Here is a 16,714-nt window from a genome sequence, read left to right as displayed (position 1 = left end):
CACAACTCGTTATTGGATTCACAAATTTGATATGGATTCCCCCCCCCCCTCCCCCTCAAAAACAATGAAAGTGTAGTTCATAAGATAAATATCAGTAGATGGTAAAGTTTTTTGATATGATTGAAACTAAGATGTTTTTTTAAGAAACATGATATGTTAATAAAATTTCAGTTTACGGATGGAAACATGTTGCATGAGATTACAAAATGAAGCTCCATCAAACAAAATCGCAGCATGCTCTCTCAACCATTACTTCCCAAGACGAAATCGTCATGATTGAAAATGACCACAAAGCTGGATATTTTTTGCCAGGAAAATTCAGTCAAACTATCACTCTCCAAATTGGTTGAGCTGACGCATCACCTTTATCTCTATGAATATTCAATCTTATTTTAGTCCCAAAACATCACTAACTTTGCTCTTAATAACATGCAATTTGCATATAATAAATGAGACTGGATAATGATATCTCAAAACCCCCCAATCGGAAGTCGATTTCGATTTGGATAAGTTTAAAATGCGGATAAGTGATGGTTTATTCCTAATGGAAAATCTGACTCCTCTTAATTGAACCCATTTTCTTTAAAGTAATGATTATAATAATAAATAATTGAACCCATTTAATGACAGACAGCCAAAAAGGAAAGCAGAGAAGGCAAAGGGTATTTGGTGGTAAGCATTTTAGTATCTTCGTCATGCCAAGTACATCAATATGATTAGTTAGGTAGCTTCAATTTCAAGTATAGATAATAATCTCATTTTAATGCTATTTCAGTATCGAACTTTGGTATTTAAAAGAGAATAATTAAAGGTCAACAACTATTAAGGGCACATAAAAAGGAAAAGGATGAGTGAGTGGGGAAATTAAACCTTATCATCTTGTTGCATGTGACTCAAAAGAATAGAGATCTCTTCAAATCTTTCATTCAACCCTTTTTGAAGCTATATCCAAAGAATTCATTCCCTGAAATCGGGTTTAACACTTTTGGTTCATACAAATCATATTATTAAAAAGTTGTATATATTCACTAAAAATGAAATTCGATGTAAAGAAGAAAAGAAAATCATTCCCTGGACATGAAGGGTCAAGTACTTGTTAGGGAAGGACGGTTTAGTTGGGTTTGTTTTTGACCCTATAGAGCCAAGAGAGGCTGCATTTATCCATTAGAGTACAGATGGCAGTAAATGGTAAGCTAGTTAGGATGCCAAGTGGACCACCCGTGGCACTTATCCCTTACTATAGTTGAAAAAAAAAAGTAAGATTGAGAGAATAAACTGTGACTGAGAGGAAACTTAATAGCAAAATTCCTTCATTTCTTTTGATTTTAAAAGAGAAAACGAAAAAAAGAAAAAGAAGGGAATTCTTTACCATAGTCATACAGCACCTTTTTTGGTTTGATGATGATAGGCACATGGGCTGCACTGCAATGTCAACTAATTTTGTGTGTATATATTTGATGGTCTACTGAGACAGTTATACATCCCTCCCATATACTGTGATCTTCACGTGCACTGCCGATTTCCCTTTGTATTTTCTCTGCAAATCTTATCTGTTTTTCTTTCTTTCTTTCAACTGGTGTAGTCTTTTCTTGGAAGGCGTTGGTACATTGTATTTGATTTAGTTTTTGGACCTTTGTTTTACTTCGGGGCTGGTTTTGACAAAGAAGAAAAAGCAATGGAGACTAAGAGACAAGTTGGTTCTTCTTCCTCGTTCACAGCTGATCTTTTTGGCTCCAAAGATTCATCATCTTCATCATCAAAAGGGATTTTCAGTTCCATTTTTCCACCTCCATCTTCGGTATATACATATACTTTCTTTTTACGTTGGTGATTGTATTTGTTAAGGTTTTATTTCTTTTGAATCTTTTCAGTTCCTTTCTTGCTTCTCTTCGTATATTCAATCCTGCTGATTAGACAATAGACATGTTTTAGTACATTATTCATGCTACCAAGTTTTATTGTATTATGGTATATATAAGGTTAACAGTTTTAAGAAAGATTGAAAAGGTTAACTTTTGTCTAATAAGGGTATGAGCTTTTCAGAATGTTTTCCCTTTTTTTTTTCTGACATATACACAAGTCTTTAAAACTGAAGCTGAAAGGTCTCATATTTCGAAGTTACTCAGACTTTTCAAATAGTATTGGACAATCATGGCCGACACATATTTTTAGTCTAAATTAGAGGTTTCTTTGTATGAAATTTCAGATTGGAGGGAAGAACTCCTCAGGCTCCAAGGTGCTGGAATCATGGCCAAAGCAGCCTTTAGAAGGTTCAGCTTGGAGACAAGGTATGCAAGGTTAGTGATCTGTGTGTGTGTAAGTACTCTGTATATATATGTTTGTTTCACTAATCTCCTATGACTGACTTTGTCTGATTAATCTTTTCTTTTTTGGTTCATGTAATGTAGCTCCACTGCAAAACAAGGAAGAAAGGGTTGAACCATGCCATTTAAGTTCATCTCTTTACTATGGTGGGCAAGACTTGTATTCCCATCCCTCGACTTGCCAAAGTACATCTACAACATCGTATCCAGTTGTGAGTCTCGACATATCAAACTCTGATATGAAAACTAGTTTCTGATATATGTGTATATATGAAAGTAATTATTGTATATATTTTGGTGAATGACTATAGTTTAAAAAAGATGGGGGAGAAGATGACACTAATGGAAACAATTCAATGGATGCTTCTAGAGGGAATTGGTGGCAAGGTACTGGTTTTCTATTTGAAAGCTTCAAGTTGGTGATCAGCGAAAATCTGGGTTTAGAGTTATTCCTATATCTCAGACACTTGACTTGGATTTCTACAGGTTCGCTTTATTATTAGGGCCTATATTTCCCATGCACCTGAAATTCTCCAAGGTATTCGGATTCTCAATAAACTTGTCTGAAGATTTCAGTTGAGTTTCTTACACTAACACACTTTGTTAATCCTGAAAATTTGCAGGAATTCATAAAGCAAAGCAAAGCCAATAATCATGGAAGAACATAAAAGCATGAATAAGTTGCCGACTCTTTGGATTTCAAATCGTTTCAGTAATACCTTTTTCATAATTTTTCTCTGGAAAATGAAGCTTGAGAAGTCCTTTATATGTAAAAGATCATGCTTGAGATTCTGCATCAAAAATACCATATTTTTGCTTTGTATCAAAGTTACACAGCAAAAATTGAAAAACAAGTATCTTTTTCCACAATTCATGCAAAGGCACTACTCAAGTCAATACTCATCATCCGTCTCCATATCCAAATAATAGAAATAGAAGGAAAAAACTGTAAAGACTCCAACAACTCAAAAAAGTCCTCAAACTGAAATCTGCAACGAAGCCAAAACCGACCTCCAACAACAACGAAAATCTGAAACCAACACAAGACAGGCACGAATTCCATGCCCAGTGATGTCTTTGCAGGGGGAAAAAAAGGCGTTTCGCCGTTGCCGGGGATCGAACCCGGGTCGCCCGCGTGACAGGCGGGAATACTCACCACTATACTACAACGACTTAGTTGATGTCGGGGCTTCAAAGTTAATTTATAAACGAGAATCATTTAAGAGAAGCTTTAATAGAACAACGTCTACTTTGATACACGTTGTAACAACTGATACTGTTTTTTTTTTTTTTTTTTTTTTCAAGATAGGTACTGAGTTTTCTTACAATAACTTGTGCACTAGGTCCTTGTTGTCCAACTGGCTTGGTCGAAGGAGGTAGAGGAAATGGGAAATGGCAAGAATAAATGCAAGTTGGTTGCATCAGTGATGTGACCAAAGGATCCAATAATATTCATCAAGGCACCATTAGTTTCTGCATGATATCCATCTATGATTTAAGAAGCCAATACAATATCAATCAAGTTGAAAATTCTGTCGTACTCTTTTATCTTTCTCTGCCTAATTGGACTGCCTGTGTTTTAGAGAAATTGGGCTTCAGAGCCTTAGATTTTGGCCCCAAAATGAAGTTTCACGCTCTTTAACCAATTTGTGAAAAACAGCCCAATTGAAGGGCCATTGAACTTAAATAAGTGAAAGCCGAAAGCTAAAAAATGATAAACCACTTTTAACTTTTATGTACCAAATCTTTCCAACCAAAATCTCTATTCATTCTCACCTGCTCCCATTAATCAGCTTTAATTTTTTTTTGTTGACTAAATTGCTAATCCTTAAAAGGAAATATAATAAAGGCAAACCAAAATCTTCTCTTTTTAACAAAGTCCAGTTACTACAAAACCTTTTGTTTTGGGTACAAATGGAATAAGTTGTTCTATTTACACTCTTGAATGTGAAAACAGAACAAAAGCACTGATCCTCGGTCAACCACATTAACCTTTCTTTTGTTTGTGGAAACAATCAACCTCAAACCCTCAATTTGTACCTTATTCAACAATTTGCTTATATTTTAAATTAGTAATTCTAAATATTATTATTAAAAAATAAAAAAAATTAATTACCCAGAGTGCAGCTCCCTAACAAATGGCAGGTGAGATGAATTTTGCTGAGTTTGGACAAGTCTAAAGTCCTACCTGCTAGAACCAACATACATAACACAAAACAGGCACCACACATAAATGGAAAAACAACATTATATTAGTCTTCCTTTGCTCAACCTGTCTTGTTTTTTTTAATATTGGCTGTATCTTAAAAAGAACCCAAGAAGTAACCCAAAATTCCCATATTTCTATTCCTTATAACATCGGTTACAAAGTCCCACAGGATTCTCTCCCACACCCTCTCTTTATTACTCTCTCGTTCTCTCTCTTTTTTTTTTCAGTGTTCATGTGTTGTAGATCAGGTAATAATTGTATCTTGTCGAACCAGCGACATCCATAATAGCAAATCATCAAGCCATTCACCTGATTTTTCCAGTGTCACTTTAAAGTGCAAAACTTGTAGTTCCATTAAATGATGGCTGTTGACCTACACAACTTTGAGTTATTGCTTCCTTCTCAGTTTTTCACTCCTCAAGATAACCTTGGATCAGGGTTGAGTTCACCTATTGGCTCTGATCAGCCGAGTTCAAGCTCAACAGACAGCACTCGAGAAGAAGACGATTACATTGGTGAGTTGACTCGCCAGATGGCTCAGAACATGCTTCCTGATGATGATAAACTTGAAAAGGTATCCCATCCTCTATTCTTCTTGATCATGTTACTAACACCAAATATTCGATATGTTTTACATTAAAAAACTGATCCTTTTTATTTTTCCTTTACTGTTGTTTTCAAGTCATGGGGTTTGGCTGGTTCACCGGAATCAACGCTGTGGTCACAGTTTGGCTCGAACCTGGATGGTCCAATAGGACCATCTAGGGAGCCATCTCCTCCAATGGCACCTTGGGTTGGGAATTTTGAAAAGATGAAGATAACTGAAGAAACGGCAAGATATAACCAAGGTGAGAGATTTTTAAGTACATCCAATTCAATCCAAGTTTCTGGGGGAAACCTGAATGCTGGAATTCAATCAAAACAAGCCCTTATTGATGATCAAATAAGAGCAATCCAAGTAAGAATGAACATCATTACTTTTGAAGACTTAATTTACAGATGAAACAGCACTAATTTTTCTTCATATAATATTTATAGCTTTACAGGCTTAAACAGGAGCAAGCTATGAAGCAAATGGAACAAAAGGCAAGGGTTAAACATTATCATCAAAACAAAGGAAGAGTGTTCGGTGGGTTTAACAATGGCCAAAAAGCCGTCACTAACTCTAATAATCCCTGGTATAATCTGCAGCAGCAGCAGCAGCAGCAACAACAACAAAGCAACCAACAAGCCGGTTCTCATATGAGAGCGGTTTTCCTGAGTGCATCCGGTTCAAGAAATGGTTCTTGTGGAACCGGGGTATTCTTGCCTCGTGGAATAGGAGGAACCCCTACTGAGTCACGCAAGAAACAAGGTTAAAAAAAAAAAGTACCTTTCCTTAGCTTTTTATTTTTGACTTTTGGTCCTTAAAACAATTGAAAGGTTACTTTTATGTAATTTCTGGGTGTGCCTTTAGGATTTAGGCAAAAGTTTGGTTGGATTTGTTGGGGGGAGTGGTTAAGTGTTCAGTGGACTATCAACTCCCAATTCCATTCCATCTTCTGATTAGGTTTATATTTTACTATGTTGGGTTTCCTTAGTTTTGACCATGTAATCTGATAATTTTCTTTTATATTCCCACCCATGTTCTCAGATTCCATTTCATCAACAAATCTTTACTCCATTGCTAGTGTCCAAAATTTTGATTAACGTGAACTGGAATCTTCACCTTGTCATGGTCCCCCCTTAGTCCATTTGCATGTTGCTTTAAATAAAAGTCTGGTTTTACAGATGTTAGAATTGGAAATCTAGATTCATGATTTCATGAATTTTGCAAGAAAATTGAGAGCCTTATAACAGATATTCCTTTCTAGATATTTATACCTGGATTTTGTTTTGATCAGGATGCGCCACAGTTCTGATTCCTGCAAGAGTAGTACAGGCACTGAAGCTCCACTTCGAGAAAACAGGTGTTCCAACAAGGTCCAGTAATAGTCCTTTTCCCCTACAACACGGTGAGAAAAAAAATCTCTTTTTTTTTTGCATATGTCTTCATCCTTTAGCGACTTAATTTTGAAAGAATACTTTTTTTTTTTTTTAAATGATTCCCATACAGATGCTTGTGTAAGTGGGAGGAATAATAGCATGCATTCACTGCAAAAGTATCAGTCCAAGACGGTGCCGGCTTTGAACCATCAAGAAATGAATCTACCTCAAGAATGGACATATTAAAATAACAATCCCCTCTGCCTCTCTCAATCAAAGCTAAATGTATGAAGGGAACAATACAAAACAAGTTCAAGGCAGAATAAAAGAGAAAAAAAAGCCAAAATAAAATACAGACAGTGGTCAAAATATAGGGAATCTAGGGTTAAGAATATGTATTTTTCTTCTTCACTTTCCCCCTTGTTTTAAAGGGTTTTAATTTAGATGGGAAAATGAAATAAATTTGCTTTATGAAAATGATGGGTACAGACAGTCTTTGTACCTTCCTCTGGCTGGCTTAAGTATTTTTAAGCTTATTGGAGATGTCTTTTGTAAAATCCTTGTAATAAAATCAGCCATAAGCAATTTGAAACTTCCTTTGCTTTCTCAAACCCATCTTTATATCATGGGATATCATTGTGATGATTAAGTACTTTGACAAATAAAGGAAATTGATTGGTTTTTCATTTACACATCATTAAAAAGTAAACAAAATTAAAAGTGAGAATAAAGATGACATGAATCATTAGCAGCAGTGAACTTCATCTCATTGAAACAAAATTTCTGGCCTCTCGTAAACATTCTATACAAGTTTCTTGTTGCTTGCCAATGCTATAGCCCAGACCCAGAAACCAAATTCGTGCCTTTCACTCAAATTCTAGAGAGAAGACCCACTTGGCCCACTTGTAACATAAAATAATAGACAAATATACCCAGAAGAGAAGAACACTAATCCATATGTGGCCATGCAATCTCTATCACTATAAGCTTGAAAATAGCTTTCAAGTGTCACTTGGAAAGTTCCAATTTTTTCAAAGTTTCTTGGACGAAAAGACTGAACTTCAGACTTTAGCCTCTTTTTAGGTGCTTAACCGGTAAGACAGGGTGGTTTTCTGATTTGCCAGCGCCCCTCGAAGTTTTGTCATTTGTGCACCCTTTGCTGTATTTTTTTCGTTTATCAACTGTTGCTGTGTGGGAGAAGTTGGAAAATAAGTGCTTGCTTGTGGTTTGTGGGGTCAGATTCTTTCCATTTCCAAGATCTAACGACTCCTTACAGATTGTGTCTTCTGTGTTTATGTATATGTGCATGTGCGTATGTGTGTACGTATGTCGGTATTGAAATGATCCAAATCTTCTTCATAATTCTGTTGAATGTGATCATTTTTCTGTTTCCATTTTGACTTGTGATCTATGTTTCTGGCAAACATAAGGATAAGATCCAGTGCTACAGCTTGCAATGATGAAAGCGATTGATCAGCATTCATATTGCTTTCTGTTTTTCCATTCAAATTCTTTGAATGCGTAAGGCGTGCAATTTGTAGGGCTAATTGTTGGATCATTATGCCCCATATGTTCATTGCAAGTAGATGATGGCTTGATTTCTTTTATCAAGTTACCAAAATTCTATTTAAGTATTGAATGCGAATATATGTCGGTGCAAGCTTTAGTTCGAGACCATTGCACTTATTCAATAAAACGGGCCACTGACCTTGTTTAGAAGCCTGTAAATTGTTTTGGTTCTTTTATGATCTTATCAAGTGCGAAGTAAAAGAATGTTCAAATTGAAGCTTATTTCATTTACTTTTATCCGATAGTCTCAGATTTAACATTTTCCATATCCTACATTGCTATAAATTTCACAAGTACTACAAGGAGATATAAATTTAATTAAGGAATTGAAACAAAAGGATCCAATACACTTATGTCAACAATCAGCAGCTCATGGGAGGAAGATCAGATGTTTTTTCAGAAGACAATATATCCATATTTCTCTTGAAAACCCTACTACCAAACAACAAAAAGCCTAACATATGACCAGCAATCGCCATCAAAAACACCCCACCATTAAAGGACATGACAGCAAGCATTACCAAATAAGCAAGACCAACCCGCACCGCATGCAACAAACTTTGCACCACGCCAGCCCACACATTGTGCGCTCCACCTGGCTTGATCAACAGAGAATGAGAGATCCATTCAACAAGGAACGCAAGAAAAAAGATGAATGTCAAGGCTAATGCATACATGCCGCCACCCAACCGCCTGCCTGGCCACCCCGAGAAGAGGATCTCGGCGTCCTTGCCCCAGAAGAAGGTCATATGCATCATCATCATCTTCTTGCCGTAGTGCATCCCCGAGGTGCCATTCATTGACAATGGTGGTGCTGCCATGCCATGATCATGATTCATTGTGGTTGCTATGCCAAGTACTGTAAAATTTTACTTTGATTGCATATAAATTTTATCAATTTTTTGAATTTGTATAAGAAAAAAAAAAAACCTTTGTTAATAAGAACAAAATTTTAGGGTTTTTAGCTGTACAGTGTATAGTACATTATCCCAATTTGTACTGTTAAATTTGTACTATTTAATTTTAATTTTCTTGGCACCTATACATATATGGCAAGCTCCACTTTGGATTTCTTTTCCTTTTAAAAATATTATGCTGTAATTTCAATATAAGAAATCATAAATAAGTAGACTTGGGCCCAATTCGGACAGCAGTAGAATCCAGATCGTTCGAGCTAATTCTCTAATGTTCATGAAATATAATTTAAAATTTTAAAGCCCAAAGTTGGGGAAAATACTAGATTCCTCTTCAGCTTGTTATAAATACCCAACATGACATAGTTCATTAGCATCAGCAAGATTATCTGAAACACTCAGCAATCAAAAACTTTCAGTTTCCATTATCTTTTTCTGTTTTTCGTTGATCATTGTTTCGGTTGGGTAAGCGAGATGGCTATGGTCCCGAGTTTATTTGGTAACCGAAGGAGCAGCGTCATCGATCCTTTCGCTCTTGATGTATGGGATCCTTTCAAGGACTTCCCTTTTCCTTCTTCACTGACGACAGGTTCCTCAGAAACCTCGGCTTTTGTCAATGCCCGTATGGACTGGAAGGAAACCCCTGAAGCTCACGTCTTTAAGGCTGATCTTCCAGGGCTAAAGAAAGAAGAGGTTAAAGTGGAGGTTGAAGATGACAGGGTGCTTCAAATCAGTGGGGAGAGGAAAATAGAAAAGGAAGACAAGAACGACACCTGGCACCGTGTGGAGCGGAGTAGTGGGAAGTTTTCGAGGAGGTTTAGGTTGCCGGAGAATGTGAAGATGGATCAAGTCAAGGCTTCAATGGAAAATGGAGTTCTTACAGTTACTGTTCCTAAGGTGGAAGTGAAGAAACCTGACGTCAAAGCAATTGAGATTTCTGGTTAAAGAGCTTCAATGGTTTTGTTGTTGACATACTAAAGCTATTATAAGGTACTCTGTGTCTTCATGTTTGGCGTGTGTTTTATGTTTTCCATGTCTTGTTTAGATGAGTAGACAAGATCCCTTGTGTGTGGATGACAGGTTGAAGTAATTATCAAATTACAGTTTGTAATGTTATCAAGTTTCTATCAATCAATGTAAATTGTTCTTTCATTTTTCCACTCCTCTGTTTATTGATTCAACCTTGCTGTCAAAATGATGGGAGAACTGCATTCGTCTTCCTTGAAATAGCCTCTTTTTGGTTTTCAATCTTTAAAACTATTTATGAAGGTGCTTGAGAACATCTCCTCTTGTAAAGAGTTCATGTACTATGCTGAAGCTGTGGTAAATCAGCTGCATTTCTCGTAGTCGAAGACTATAACCATCGAAGACTATAACAATTATGCCCATGTATTGTTGACTGCTCAAAAGTAGGGTTTAAGACAGGGACGTCGATCAAATGGAGGGAGAAACATTCAACTTTTTATCATTCATGTTGATTTCACGTTTACGGTTCATGTTTAAAGAGTACTCTCTTCAAGTTCAAACGAGAATAAGTGGCATTACCAATTAATACGAAAATAAAGTTTACAAAATAGATTTTAATATACTTAAATTTTTAGTTCTCTTATATTTTTAAGCAATTTAGGATGTGAAATGTGTATATATGAAGTTATGAATAGGTTTGTAATTTATTTTTAGTGAAATTTTTCCTCTAACTAAAAACATAATATAACTACATTATATTTTATAATTTTTTACAAAATAATTTTTATATTTTATATTTTTTAATATTTTATCATATTATAAAATTATCTTTTGAGATATTTAATTTTATTATATTTTAGAATTATTAGAATATTACAAAAGGACTATTAAAAAAAGAAAGAACAAATTGTATGCATTAATTTTAAATGTTTAAAGTTAAATATTCATGTAATTTTAATTTTTAAAATAATTTTTATTATTTTAATTTAGAAGTTATAATTTTATTTTTATTGTTTATTTTATTTTATGTTATGAATTTTTGTTTAATAAATAAATAGCGATTGTTTGGAACTTAAATAGTATATTTTTATAATTTTAAAAATTAATATATTATTTTTAAATATTTATTTTTAATATTTTATTATACTCAATAATTTTTAATCTTAATTTTAATTTAATTTTCATCATTTAATAAATATTGATAAATTTATTTTAAATGTATTTTAACTAGATAGATAATCTATTTAAGCATAGTATATAGTTATGTTAAATAAGTTTCTTTTATAGTAATATATAATATACATAAAATATAATAATTATTTTTCATATTTTTATATCTAGATTGAATGTATTACTAGTCTCTTAATTATAATTTTTGACTATTGAATTATAAAAATTTACAAAATAATCACTCAATTATTAGTAATTTTTAAATATTTTATTATACTCATTTTATATTTTATAATTTTTTACTTATAGAGTTTAAAAATTTATTTATGGCGTAACAAATGTTAGCTTTTTGTAAAAATATTTAAAGTAAAATAATATAAAATATAGTCTAGCCTTTAATTTTATGTTGTTAGTTAAAAGAGGAAGGAATTCAGTATTGTTTAGGAACAAGTTGTAACCTTATTCATGAGTTTATATATACACATATCTTACATCTTATATTGCTTAAAAAAAAGAGGAAAATGAGACTTTAGGTTTATATAAATATCTGTTTTGTAAGTTTTATTTTCACATTAATTGGTAGCACCAAAAATAAAAATGGTGCGGTCTTTATAAATGTTTATTTTTACGAATTTTCAAAAAATTCATCTATTTTTATAATATTTAAAAGAAAAGACCTTTTTTAAAAATTTAGTCCAAGGACGGGTAAAAGTGTGCCCATGTCAGCGTGTTTTTTTTGTTGACATGGGGTAAAGCGTGTCCCCGTCAGTGTATTTTTGTTGACACAGAGTAAAGAGCATTCTCGTCAACACGTTTTTTATGAAATTTCTTCTTAAAACGATTCCACGTAAGCACTATTTAAATTTTTTGACCCATTTTGATAAACAAAGTTAAGTGGCCCATTTCTGTAAATAAAATTAAAAATGAGCTTGAGCACGTTTTTATGAAATTTCTCCTTAAAACGATTCCACTTAGGCACGTTTTGGATTTTTTGACTCATTCTGATAAATAAAGTTAAGTGGCCCATTTTTGTAAATAAGATTAGAAATGAGTATTTTTTTAGTAAAAGAGTTTCCTTAATCACTTATTTGAATTTAAAATTTTTAATATATAATTAAAACAGTTGAATTTTAAAATATATAAAATTCAATTTAACAAATTTATACTATTTAGATTATAATGTTATCTAAATTAACCATAAAAATTTGAAATATATCCGGCAGAGGACAATATCATTGTAGACAATTTAAAGAGCTTTTTTTTATCAGAATAAAACTAATATCATAAGTTAAAATACAGTTTAGTACAGATCACGATCATAGATATTAGATTTCAACAATATCTCAATACAAGTAAAGGTTTTCTACATATACACAAAAGATTCTTAATAAAAAAAAATCTAGAAAGCTACTCCCTAATTGAGTTAACTTGTTCGCATATCGATTCCCCTCCCTGAATATGTGCTTGAGCGAAACAGTAGTCAACTTAAGCAGTAACGACCTGCAATTACCAACAGGACCCCATCTAAGGGTGTCAATAGCTTCATCATTCATTGAAAGCTGGAGACAAACAATTTTATCAACTCTCTCTAGGGGGCATGTTAGAAACTAGAGTGTTGCCTTTTTCTTCAATACTCGTTTCGGTGTCTTTAAATTGCAACATATCTTCACTCTTGGACAGAGGACCATGTATGTTGTCAGGCAAAGGACCATCCCCCAACCACTAGTCTCACCAAAAGTTTGTATCTTTCGATTCTTTCCCAGTACGCATCTGTCTTCTCATCCCTTTTTCCATAGAGGGGCCGAGTTTGGCAATAGAAACCCAAGTAACAGACGCCCTTTTACCTTTGTTGGGTTGTCTTCTACCCATCACATATTTCCCATACAGAACTTACAGCCCAAATCTTCGATTTTTCCTTAACCAAAAGGCAGCCCAATTTCATGATATATCCCTTTTTCTAGCACTGCTTTTTCTTTTTTTCCTGAATTAGTCAACAGTGGCTCCAGCTTTGTTTACTAATGCTATGTTTGGTTATTAGGAAAATAAAATGAGGAAAAAGCTTTTAGTATATACTCTAAAATAATTAGATATAAAATAAAATATAATTAATTTAAATTTAAATTTGAAATTAAAATGATGAACAAAAACTCTTTGCAAAATAGAATAACTTTTCAATATAAGTAAAAAGTTTTTTTTTTGGCAATAAACAAATCATGTAAGTGGTTAAAAAGTTTCAATTGTGATTAATCTATTAGTAAATCAAAACATGTGAAAATAATAATATTCTTATTAAACCTAGCATAAATGAGATTTTCCATGAAAGCAGCAAAAGGTCGGTTTTATTGGAGGAAAACATGATTTATATCAAAAGAAATGCTTCCATCATCTAGCGTAACTCTTGGATATCAGCAACTACTGTTATATTTCAATCATGTTATACTTTGTATCGTCTTTTTCTTAACCATACTTTGTAGTGTTTTATATGCTATGGGAATCGAGTTCCGTAATTATATGCAAATTGTTTGGAAAGCATTCTGGATTACGTTTTTATGGTGCGATATGACAGCTGTCCAGCTTAGACTGCGGTTGATTTTTTAAGCTTTGGGCCTTTGGCTAATGGTGCCTTGTCAAAAGCATAAAAAACTGCAGGACATTTTCACCGAGAAGATGGATTCTACATAAATTGGTGTTGGTTCCATGTCTCTTTTCATGCCATGGCTTCTAAACTTTCCTAATCCAAAACAATCACCTTGCTTTCTACCAATATTAATGCCATCGATAGTCTTCCCCCGTGTCTTAACATCAGCTGCAAAGCAGGGCTCGAGAGATCATTGACCCAGATTTTTTAGCGAGCTGAGAAAGATCATAATTAGACGCTCCCCTGGATTGTTTATGATGGATCCATGCAGTGGCGGAGCCACGTTGAGGCCCCTAGGCCATGACCCGCCGAAGTTTAAATTATTTTAATTTAATTCTTTGTAAATTCACACTATGGTCCTACTAAAAATATAAACAGGCATTCTAAAGTTTAAGATTTTTGTAATTTTTCTCGTTGTATATATATTATAGCCTTCCTAAAAATATAAGTAGCCTCTCCAATACTTTTATGGGATTAAAAGTAATATTAAAAATTTATTCTTGATAAAAATAAAAAAAATCTTATTGAAGAAGTTAAATTACTCATTACGACTTTTGAATGATATTTTTATTAAATAATAATAAATTAATATTTATTTAATAGTTTACGTAACATAATAATATTTTATAAGTAATATAATAATATATATAAAAAGAAAAAAATATTCATATCGGTGCTTAGCAAGAAAAGAAGAAAAAACTACTCTATCAATTTTTTCTCCAAATTTGAAGTATAAAACTTGTTTTATATATGCAGTAATAGTTTTTTGTTTTATCAAGTATATTAAAAGTTACCACTAAAGGATATTGATGGAACTTGGAAGCTTATAAAATTAAGTAAGATGTATATGTTTTTAGATGGAAAATGATTAGGAGAGGTTTCTAACTTGTTAGAAATGTAAAAACGAAACACAGATAGTTAGATAACATTGTAGTAAGTTTCAGCAAAAGTGAGATAAAAAAAACCTTGGTCATTTTGTTTAAAATTATGTCAAATGATAACTTGTAAAGTAATGAGCATTTCTGTGAAAACAGAATAAAAAATTGTTAACGAAGTCAAATGATAACTATTTTGTTTTAATTTGTTAGTATCTCAAGGCTGCAACTATTTTTTTAAAAAAATAAGACTAAGTCCTAAGAAGATTTGTTAGCTTGTTAGTAGGAGTAGGAGTTGTTAGCTTCTTAATAGGAGTAGCAATTTGAATTTTTGTTGAAGTTTTACTTGAGACTTGTGTATAAGGGCTGCATTGATAATGAATTAAATCATCCTTTCATTTCATCTTTTGTTCTATACTTCAATTAAGTCTTTGCTAAACCAACAGTGGTATCGAGAGCCATTTTTCTTGAGGGACTTGTGAGAAAAGTTGTGAGAAAATTTGAGAGATACACTTGTGAGGTTTTTGAGGAAAATGGAATCGGGATCGAGTAACCTGTCCATCTTAGCCCCACCTATGTTTGATAGAGAGAATTATCAAGCATGGGCCGTGAGAACGCAAGCATCCATGGAGGGTGTGATTATTGGGAAGTTGTCGAGGAAGATTATGAGGTGACTCCACTTCCCAACAATCCAACTATGAACCAGATCAAAATGCACAAGGAGAGAACCACCTGGAAGGCTAAGGCAAAGTCTTGTCTTTATGCTTCAGTTTCACCAGCCATATTCAATAGAATTATGGCTTTTGGATCAGCTAAGGAGATATGGGATTATCTCAAAGCCGAGTATCAAAGAGATGAGAGGATCAAGAGCATGAAGGTGTTGAACTTGATCAGATAAATCGAGAGGCTACAAATGAAGGAGTCTGAGTCAATCAAAGAATACTCAGACAAACTGATAGATATTGCCAACAAGGTAAGAGTTTTTGGGACTAATCTCTCTGATTCTAGACTGGTGCAGAAGATACTTGTCTCTGTGCCTGAGAAATATGAAGCAATTATTGCCTCTTTTGAAAACACTAAGGACTTGACTCAATTGAGAGTAGTGGAGTTGATCAGTGCTTTACAAGCACAAGAGCAGAGGAGGCTAATAAGGCAGGAAGGAAGCATAGAAAGAAGCATTAAAGGCTAAGATGCAGTAAGGCGAAAAAGGAGAGGAACAAAAGTGGAATAGGAAGAAAAGTGATTGCAATAGTGGTTCAGAAACTGTTGCAAAAGGTAATAGTATTGAAAATTATAATAATTATTCTTCATGTACGTATTCTGGAAAATAGAATCATCCCCATTTCAAGTGTTGGAGAAGGCTAGATGTGAAATGCAGAAGGTGTAACTTGATGGGGCACATTGAGAAGTTCTGCAAGGAATTAAGATATCACCGGCAAGGTGGAGCACATGCTGTAGTTAAAGAAGAATAGGATCATTTGTTTGTCGTCTCTTGCTTCTCATCAAGCATTTTATGTGATAGTTTGTAATAGCCTAAAATTGGGTCTAGTTGGAACAGAGGTTTCGGGACCACAAAATCCGAGATAGAAATAATTATTTTATGATTATTTTGAGGTCTATGATATGATTGCATGATGTGTGAAAATTTCGTGAAGAAATTCTATGCATAAAGTGCTCAATTTGAAGTTAGGGACTAAATTGAATAAGTTGCAAAATTTGCATTCTAGAAGTTTTTAGTATGAAATTGCTTTGAAATATTAATTAGGAGGTCTTAAATAGAAGTTTGACCAATTTCTAAGTGATGGAAAAAATTGGACATTGATGGAATTTTTGAAAGTTTAGTAAGGAAGGGCATTTTGGTCATTTGGTAATTAAAAGAAATAAAAAGGGAAAATAAAGCCAAAATTGACTCATCTTTCTCATGGAGGCCGAAATTAGCATGGGGGAAGCCATGGCTAGGGTTTTCAAGCTTTCCAAGCTCAGTAGTAAGTCCGTTATAACCCCGTTTTTCAAGTTCTTTACGTTTTTGGAATCCCGGTAATTTGATTAAGCTTATTCTAGCAATAATTTAAGCTAGGGTTCAT

General features: G+C 33.7%; 4 protein-coding genes, 1 long non-coding RNA gene and 1 other non-coding gene across 13 annotated transcripts; 3 read left to right on the top strand and 3 right to left on the bottom strand.

The window, feature by feature from the left end:
• Positions 1–99: 99 nt before the first annotated feature.
• On the bottom strand, positions 100–1,513 carry LOC128292896 (uncharacterized). The gene is made up of 3 exons (XR_008282877.1): positions 1,386–1,513; positions 871–964; positions 100–371 (listed from the first exon to the last, which is right to left on the bottom strand). It is a non-coding gene; the product is annotated as an uncharacterized LOC128292896 (long non-coding RNA).
• Positions 938–3,854, top strand: LOC108487493 (uncharacterized). 8 transcript variants are annotated; one of them, XR_008282876.1, is made up of 7 exons: positions 1,020–1,798; positions 2,207–2,297; positions 2,409–2,536; positions 2,636–2,711; positions 2,811–2,862; positions 2,948–2,994; positions 3,668–3,854. XR_008282876.1 is itself a non-coding variant. In XM_053027894.1 (6 exons), exons 1-5 carry the CDS (start codon positions 1,676–1,678, stop codon positions 2,974–2,976), a joined length of 546 nt encoding a protein of 181 aa, XP_052883854.1. In that variant the 5' UTR covers positions 938–1,675; the 3' UTR covers positions 2,977–2,994; positions 3,634–3,854. The 8 variants fall into 8 exon arrangements, 3 of the variants coding, with proteins under 3 accessions (XP_052883854.1, XP_052883855.1, XP_052883856.1); XR_008282875.1 differs by having other exon boundaries at positions 1,021–1,798; positions 2,948–3,520; positions 3,634–3,854; XM_053027894.1 differs by lacking the exon at positions 2,811–2,862 and having other exon boundaries at positions 938–1,798; positions 2,636–2,810; positions 3,634–3,854.
• On the bottom strand, positions 3,426–3,497 carry TRNAD-GUC (transfer RNA aspartic acid (anticodon GUC)). The gene has a single exon. It is a non-coding gene; the product is annotated as a tRNA-Asp (tRNA).
• A 625-nt stretch (positions 3,855–4,479) lies between the features above and the next one.
• On the top strand, positions 4,480–7,090 carry LOC108482378 (uncharacterized). Its single transcript, XM_017785508.2, has 5 exons — positions 4,480–5,107; positions 5,216–5,491; positions 5,572–5,887; positions 6,417–6,527; positions 6,629–7,090. Exons 1-5 carry the CDS (start codon positions 4,892–4,894, stop codon positions 6,742–6,744), a joined length of 1,035 nt encoding a protein of 344 aa, XP_017640997.1. The 5' UTR covers positions 4,480–4,891; the 3' UTR covers positions 6,745–7,090.
• Positions 7,091–8,271: 1,181 nt separating this feature from the next.
• On the bottom strand, positions 8,272–9,052 carry LOC108488743 (copper transporter 1). The gene has a single exon (XM_017793027.2). The coding sequence runs from the start codon at positions 8,904–8,906 to the stop codon at positions 8,430–8,432; it is 477 nt and encodes a 158-aa protein (XP_017648516.1). The 5' UTR covers positions 8,907–9,052; the 3' UTR covers positions 8,272–8,429.
• A 275-nt stretch (positions 9,053–9,327) lies between these two features.
• LOC108488565 (17.3 kDa class I heat shock protein-like) lies at positions 9,328–10,133 on the top strand. The gene has a single exon (XM_017792854.2). It carries the CDS (start codon positions 9,456–9,458, stop codon positions 9,924–9,926), a length of 471 nt encoding a protein of 156 aa, XP_017648343.1. The 5' UTR covers positions 9,328–9,455; the 3' UTR covers positions 9,927–10,133.
• The last annotated feature ends 6,581 nt before the right edge of the window (positions 10,134–16,714 follow it).

The sequence above is a fragment of the Gossypium arboreum genome, chromosome 5 (assembly GCF_025698485.1).
Source record: "Gossypium arboreum isolate Shixiya-1 chromosome 5, ASM2569848v2, whole genome shotgun sequence".
Classification (NCBI taxonomy): Eukaryota; Viridiplantae; Streptophyta; class Magnoliopsida; order Malvales; family Malvaceae; genus Gossypium; species Gossypium arboreum.
Note: the sequence above shows the minus strand (reverse complement) of the source record. Positions and strands in the feature narration are given on the sequence as shown.

Excerpts from the sequence above, each read along its gene's own strand:
- LOC108488743 (XM_017793027.2), bottom strand. The coding sequence starts at position 8,906 with ATGAATCATGATCATGGCATGGCAGCACCACCATTGTCAATGAATGGC.
- LOC108482378 (XM_017785508.2), top strand. The coding sequence starts at position 4,892 with ATGATGGCTGTTGACCTACACAACTTTGAGTTATTGCTTCCTTCTCAG. Across the intron at positions 5,108-5,215 it reads ATGATGATAAACTTGAAAAG|TCATGGGGTTTGGCTGGTTC; the intron begins GTATCCCATCCT and ends GTTGTTTTCAAG. Across the intron at positions 6,528-6,628 it reads TCCTTTTCCCCTACAACACG|ATGCTTGTGTAAGTGGGAGG; the intron begins GTGAGAAAAAAA and ends ATTCCCATACAG.
- LOC108487493 (XM_053027894.1), top strand. The coding sequence starts at position 1,676 with ATGGAGACTAAGAGACAAGTTGGTTCTTCTTCCTCGTTCACAGCTGAT. Across the intron at positions 1,799-2,206 it reads TTTTTCCACCTCCATCTTCG|ATTGGAGGGAAGAACTCCTC; the intron begins GTATATACATAT and ends ATGAAATTTCAG. Across the intron at positions 2,298-2,408 it reads TTGGAGACAAGGTATGCAAG|CTCCACTGCAAAACAAGGAA; the intron begins GTTAGTGATCTG and ends CATGTAATGTAG.
- LOC108488565 (XM_017792854.2), top strand. The coding sequence starts at position 9,456 with ATGGCTATGGTCCCGAGTTTATTTGGTAACCGAAGGAGCAGCGTCATC.